This window comes from Limulus polyphemus, unplaced genomic scaffold (assembly GCF_000517525.1).
Source record: "Limulus polyphemus unplaced genomic scaffold, Limulus_polyphemus-2.1.2 Scaffold2591, whole genome shotgun sequence".
Taxonomy (NCBI): domain Eukaryota; kingdom Metazoa; phylum Arthropoda; class Merostomata; order Xiphosura; family Limulidae; genus Limulus; species Limulus polyphemus.
The window spans coordinates 145-7,055 of record NW_013668201.1 but is presented as its reverse complement, the minus strand read 5'-3'; the positions used below and the strand labels follow the sequence as shown (position 1 = coordinate 7,055).

Here is a 6,911-nt window from a genome sequence, read left to right as displayed (position 1 = left end):
AACTCTTGGGCTACTCTTTTACCAACGAATAGTGGGATTGACAGTCACATTATAACGCCCCCGGCTGAAAGGGCGAGCATGTTTGGTGTGACGGGGATTCGAACCCGCGACCCTCAGATTGCGAGTCGAGCGCCCTAACCACCTGGCCATGCCGGGCCACTACTCACTGGTCGACCGTAAATTGAAGTGATAGACTAGCGGAAAATGAGCTAGTCAACGACACCTACTGTCAATCCTTTGGCTACTCTTATCTCACCGAAGAACGGAATCTGACCGTCACCCTAATTAAGCTTCGATGGCCTCAAAATTTTAAATGCTATAAATAATTTTGCGGGATGATACAGTGACGGGACACGAACAGGAGACCCTCAGAAGTGAGAGTAGTAACAATAAAATACTTTTCTGTTTTTTACAACAAATAGCTGAAAGTACTTAAGAATTTAATTAATTACCTTTTCAGTTATTTTTATTCATAATAGCACAAAATGTTCTGTTATTTCTATTGCTTGATCTTTTAGGCGTTCTTTGCGCACCTCTTCTTTGTTTTGTGTTAAAGTAGGCAGTCAAACTCATAACGATTTAACGCATCTGTTATGTATTTATTTCTCCAACCCAATAGCGTGAACTATATAGTGAGATATTCTCCCAATTGTATGTCTTGGTTTGTTGATATTATTTACTAAGTCAGTTGAATACTGTAAAAATATGGTAAAGAAAACTAAAAAAAACTGAAGCTGTTAAAGGTGTGGACTGAAAAATATATTTATTTCTTGTTTGAGAATTTCCACGCAAAGCAACATAAAGGGTACCTGTTCATAGCTTTACCTAATTCTTAACTAAAGAGACAACAACTTCTAAGCAGCACCCACCGCCAACTCTTGGGCAACTCTTGTCTGTCCGAAAAGTGAGGTCTGACCATTATTCTTAGAAAGCACATACAGCTACAAACAAAGTGTCGAAAATGTTTTTGATGCAATGAACCAGGAAACATGAACCCTGAAATCCTTGGTCAGAGCAGGCTAATCATTCGGCCAGCCTTAGATGAATATTTGAATACCTATTACAACTATTATTTTATAAAATTAGCAAAATATCACGAATGTTTATATCTAACTCCAGCCAGCCAACAATAAAAGATAAGGGAAATGCATATACAAAACAGTTTATTATTATTATATATCATACCTAGCGACATCTAGTGGTATCCTCTGTTATTTGAATACAGCTTATTTTCTGTCAAGTATTTATTCCTTTACATTTTATAAATTTAATAGGCTTTAAAGCCAAATATTTTAGTAAAGGTTTGAGGTACATTGAAAATAAGTCTTTCTTCTAGTAATCTGCTATAATATTTAGTTAATAGGATCTAACTAGTCCTGCCTGCTTAGTTTCAGATTATTTATTTGCAAAAATAACATAAATTATTACGTTTGGTACCGCAGCACCATCTCTTGGTAAAGAATATTAACTTTTTTACTCATATAAATATATATATATATATATATTTAAAATATGGTATTTTTGAAATCCGCAGACATTAAGCTATGTCACTGGGGAGGAGGGGGGGGGCGAAAGGTTAAGAGAGTTAGAAGAATATTGATAAATAAAAAGATAGAGGATTCTTTATTTTGGATTTTTTTTATTGTGGACCAAAGCTAACACAATGTTTTTTGCTCTTCCAAGCTATAAAACGTTTATCAAAGTAATTGCTAAAATGTTTAATGTAATTATAATTAAACAAACGGGCTAAACTATAATATCAATTGTTTTTCAAAAGCATAATTTTACTGTTTGATCATTGAAAGTTTAAAAACTTTGGTAGTTAACATAACATTTTGAGAGAACCTGGGACCTATTGGTCTATCTCGGCTGTTCCATCCGCTAAAAAAATCACAATCAATAAATTAAAAAAAATTAAAGCCAGTCCTTATCTTTCATATACTTATCAAGCTTTTTTTAAACTCACTTAAATTTATTGCTTCCACAACATCCAAAACAACTCATTCCAAAGGTCAACCACCCTGTTAGAAAAATAAAACTGTCTTAGCTGAAGCTGACTCCAACCTTGCCCAAATTTACATTTTTGTCCTCTAGTCTTAGTATTCTCACTATTAAACATAAAAAATATGATACATCAACACTATCAATTCGTTTTACAATCTTAAACACTGCAATCAGATTCCCCCTTAAGTATTTTTTTTTTCAAGAGAAAACAATTTGAGAGATTTCAGCCTCTCCTCGTATGACAACTCCTCCATCACAGGCACCATTCTAGTAACCCTTCTCTGAACCCTTTCCAACAATTTCAAGGTCCTAAGATTGAGCCCTGAGGTACCACACTTGTGATATTAATCCAGTTTGACTGAACTCCATTTGTAACAACCCTCTGCTTTCTTCCATCCAGCCACTTCTCTGTCCAATTTACTAACTTATCCCCCACATCCACAGAGATAATTTTTTACAAACCTTTTATATGGCACCTTACACAAATCTACACTCTTACCCTCATCTACATAAGCAGTAACCTTTTCAAAGAATGTTAAAGATTTGTAAGGCAAGATTTTCTCTTAGTGAAACCATGTTGACTATCCAATAAAATCATAAACTTTGTTAAATAACTTTGCAAAGCATATTTTAACAGACTTTCCAACACTTTTCCCACAACTGATGTAAGATTAATGGGTCTATAATTACTGGGACAATTTTTATCACCTCCCTTGAAAAGAGGAGTTACATTACCTAACTTCCAATCCTCTGGTACCTGCCCACTATTCAAGGACTGATAAAATATAGTAGCAAGTGGCTCACATATTCAATCTTTAACCTCTTTCAAAACCCTTGGGGAAATATTATCTAGCCCTGGAGCCTTATCATCTTTTAAACTTCCCAATTTTTTTCTGAATCAGCTCAGAATTAATGCAGTCATCTTGTTTGATCTTGTTTCCATTTATCAACTGATCAAGATGTGGAATACTGCTTAAATCTTCATTAGTAAAAACCAAAGAAAAAGTAAAATTTAATAACCCAGCCATCTCATAATCATCAGATATTATATTTTCTTTATCATCCCTCAAGGGTCCTATCCCTATCCTAACATTTTGTTTCACCTTAATGTATTTAAAGAAATTCTTACTGTTAATTTTTACATTTTCAGCCAACTTTTTCTCATACATCATTTTTGATGTCCTAATTTCCTATTTCATCAACTTTCTTGATCTTCTATAATCTTCTAAGTCTCCTGTCATACTGGTCAATTTAAATTTCTTAAATTTATGATGCTTTTCTCTAATTTTATTTTTTAAACTCTTTGTGAGCCAACCTAGTTTTCACTTGTAGCTACCCTTTTCTTTCTATTAGGAATATGTTTACATTGAATATTTAAAAATTTCCACATCTGATCAGTATCTCCAAACAACTCAGCTGCCCAATTCACAACAGATAACTCTTGTCACATCCCTTCAAATTCTGCTTTTTGAAATTGTAACCAAAATATCATTATTCCTTATGCAGCAAAACATTGAACCTAATACAGCAATGATCACTTGCACATAGATGTTCCCCAATTTCCACCATCTCAATCATTTCTGTATTTGAAGTTAACAATAAGTCTAAAATAGCATTGTTTCTAGTTGGTTCCTTGACTAACTGGCTATCCTTTCTCCCTTATGGTTTGAGTCTAGAATTTCCCAATCTATATGCCTGAAATTAAAATCACCCATAATTATGACTTCATTAACAGCTGAAATCTTAATCTTATTGTAAAGTTTCTCACTAATTTCATCAGTATCATTTGGTGGTCTGTAGTAAATTACCACTAAAAGCCTTTTACCTTTATATCCACTAATAGAAACCCAAATGGATTCAATCTCTTTGCTGTTATCTTTGATATCCTCAACTTCAACAGGATGTAACTCACATTTTAAGTATAAAGCCACTCCTCCTCCTCCCCTCTTTAATATTCTATCCCTATTAAATAGCCATGTTTCAGTTATTCCCATTATGTCAAAATCCTCTATTCCTACCAGTGCTTTATAGTCATCTATTTTATTTCTTATACTTCCAGCATTACAATAGTAACAATTAAGCCTTTCCTTATAACTACTTCTATACTAATTTCTTATGCTAAACTTTTCTCTGCCTCTTATTCTTTTTGCATTAGTTTTTCCTGGCCCTCACCACTGTTTAGTCCTAGTATGAAACTTCCCTTACAGCTGAGTTAATAGCCTTAGCAAACAAGCCAGCCCCTACTTTATTTAAATGTAAACCATCCATTGCAAAAAGCTCCCTTCTCCCACTGAACTGATCCCACAAGTCCAACCAGCCAATCTGCTCATCCTTACATACTAACCTAATTCTAGCATTTAGCCCTAATGACCTACTTATAACTTCATCCCCACAGTTAATTCTGGGCAGTATCCCTGACAAAATTAAGTCATGGCCGTTTTCTTTAAGTGCCTTTATCGACTCCTTATACTTATTAATTAGCTCCTCTGACCTAAATTTCCCTACATCATTAGCCCCTACATGCACTACAAAAACTGCATCTCTGCTAGTCCCCTTTGTTATATCTCTTGCTCTGTCAATTATATCCTCTACCTCTGCCCCTGGGTAGCATAATCTGATTCTTTTCTCATTATTTACCCCACAGACTATTCTATCCACATGCCTTGTCAAGGAATCACCTATAACTATAACCTCCTTATCATCCACATCCTTCTCTGACCCTTTTGTTTTCCTTCCTTCCAATAGTTCCTCATCTGCAGAAGCCAAAGGAGAAGTGATCTACAAATAGCTATTAGGCTTAGTGAAATCAAATTAGTTTCTGTTCACTAGTAGATAATGAGTAGGGATTTTAAAGTTTTGGGTTATATAATATCTTGCTTAGGTGATTTAGGCTACTGTTTAAAGTTTAAACCATATTTAGCAACAAAAAAAGTCAAAGTTTAATTATTACTTACTTTCCCAAAACAAGTTATGTAAGCAAATAAGACCAAAATATTCAGAACTGTGACTATGTTAAAATAATCTATGTTACTTCATATAGTAAAAGCAACTTCAAGTGGTAAATTATTCAACTGTGGAATGAGAAACTGAGTTGTACAGTTTACTTATTTGCATATCTCCAATACAATATCAGTAAAGAACAATGTTAGAAATCAGATAATTATGAAGAAACTTGCAGGTAAGTGTTAGAATATTGAAGTTTCCACATGTTTGGTGAAAAATGAACAACCTTATTTTCCTAAGTATTGCATGTATAATCATATGTTGATACTTAATATACAAGAAAACTGCTTACTGGAGGAAGAATTCTAAAAGTGGGCAAAAAACCATATAAAAAACTATGACCATTGTATATGATAAGAGTAGAGCCAATCTTAAGACTCATCTCCAATTTCTTAACTCATTCACTAAACATGTAAAGGTCCTTTAGGATAATAGAAGCATTCTCAAGATCAAGGTCCTTTAGAATAACAGAAGCATTCTCAAGATCAAGGTCCTTTAGGATAATAGAAGCATTCTCAAGATCAAGGTCCTTTAGGATAACAGAAGAATTCTTAAGATCAAGGTCCTTTAGGATAACAGAAGCATTCTCAAGAGAACTTCTATGAAGCAAGTCTTCCCAGCATTTTTGTATTGTAAACAAATTTAAAAATATTATTGTCCATGAAATTTTCAATCACTAACATGCTTATATAATGAACAACAAAGTTCCTAAAACCGACCACAGCCACAAAAGCATCCATTTATCACCATTTCAACTTACTAGATAATTAAGGACCATAATTAGAAATTCAGTGTTATGGTAACTTGAAGATGTCCTACTACTACAGGTTGAAACATTTGATTATATATATATATATATATAATTCCTAGTTAAAAAGCTACATATAATCATAACTAATTACTTTCTTCTGATGCATCTTCATTATCAAAGGCCTTCCAAATGAAGTTTGTTACAACAGACAAAATTAAGTGATTCTTTCATCCAAAAAGACAAAAACCCTATGAAAAAATAAAATAAAAAACTGAACAAATTGATAATTCAAGAAATGTTTTTCTACAACTATAATGGCAATCACCAAATGTTTTATCTAAATTATTATTTTCAAACAACATATTTTAACACCTAGCTAATATAATAACATAAGCCAACCTAATTGGCAAGTATCTTCTTAGATCCTTTAATTATAAAAAAAAATAAATAAAATAAATAAGGAAGACACTGACATTGTGACAATCTTCCAGTCATCAGTAATTTTCTAAACATCAAGAGATTTCTGAAAACTAACAGTAAGTTGTGAGTAACACTAATACTACTACTAGCACAGGTAAAATAAAAAACAAACAAGTATTACTAGATATAGTGAATAGACTGAGAATGTAATATTACTATTAAAAATATAATACTTAGTAGGTCTAATACTAATGTTTAATGACAAATAAATTAGATATTATTGTTACCAAAATATTGTTTAGCATTTCAGCAACATTAAAATTTGTCCAGTTTCTCTCTCGTAAATTACAACACATGATCAATAACTAAAACAGTACGATACTACTTTTAGTACGAAACAGAGCCACGGGCATAAGGGGAAATATGTAGAAGCAACATATCCTAAACGAGAAATGAAGCTTATAGTTATACTTTTATTTTGCTGTAATTATTAAATATATATATATTTAAAAAAGTAATATTTGTGTGAGAATATATAAGAATATTAAACTTAATGTAATCTAAATCATATTATTATTTAACGTGTCAATAGAATTTCAAGTACAAAGAGTGTTTATAATAATAGCATTTCAACTAAACCTTGCTTGTTGTATTTGACGGCCGACAAGGTTTTCCCCTTAGTGATGTTTAATACTAGCTGAATTATCCGTTCCCTGCATGTGTCTAAATTACT

At 32.6% G+C, this 6,911-nt stretch overlaps 1 protein-coding gene across 2 annotated transcripts in view; it reads right to left on the bottom strand.

Moving 5' to 3' along the window:
• The window catches only part of LOC106467375 (zinc finger protein 665-like), a 32,318-nt gene extending 25,728 nt beyond the window's left edge, over positions 1–6,590 (bottom strand). The window contains exon 1 of one of the 2 annotated variants that reach the window (XM_022395545.1): positions 6,466–6,590. Coding sequence is in view for 1 of the 2 variants with exons in the window: in XM_022395544.1 (XP_022251252.1) it covers positions 6,466–6,534 (69 nt within the window). In the remaining variant the exon portion in view is untranslated. The remainder of the gene's footprint in view (positions 1–6,465) is intronic. The other variant, XM_022395544.1, reaches the window with a different exon arrangement.
• Positions 6,591–6,911: the final 321 nt, after the last annotated feature.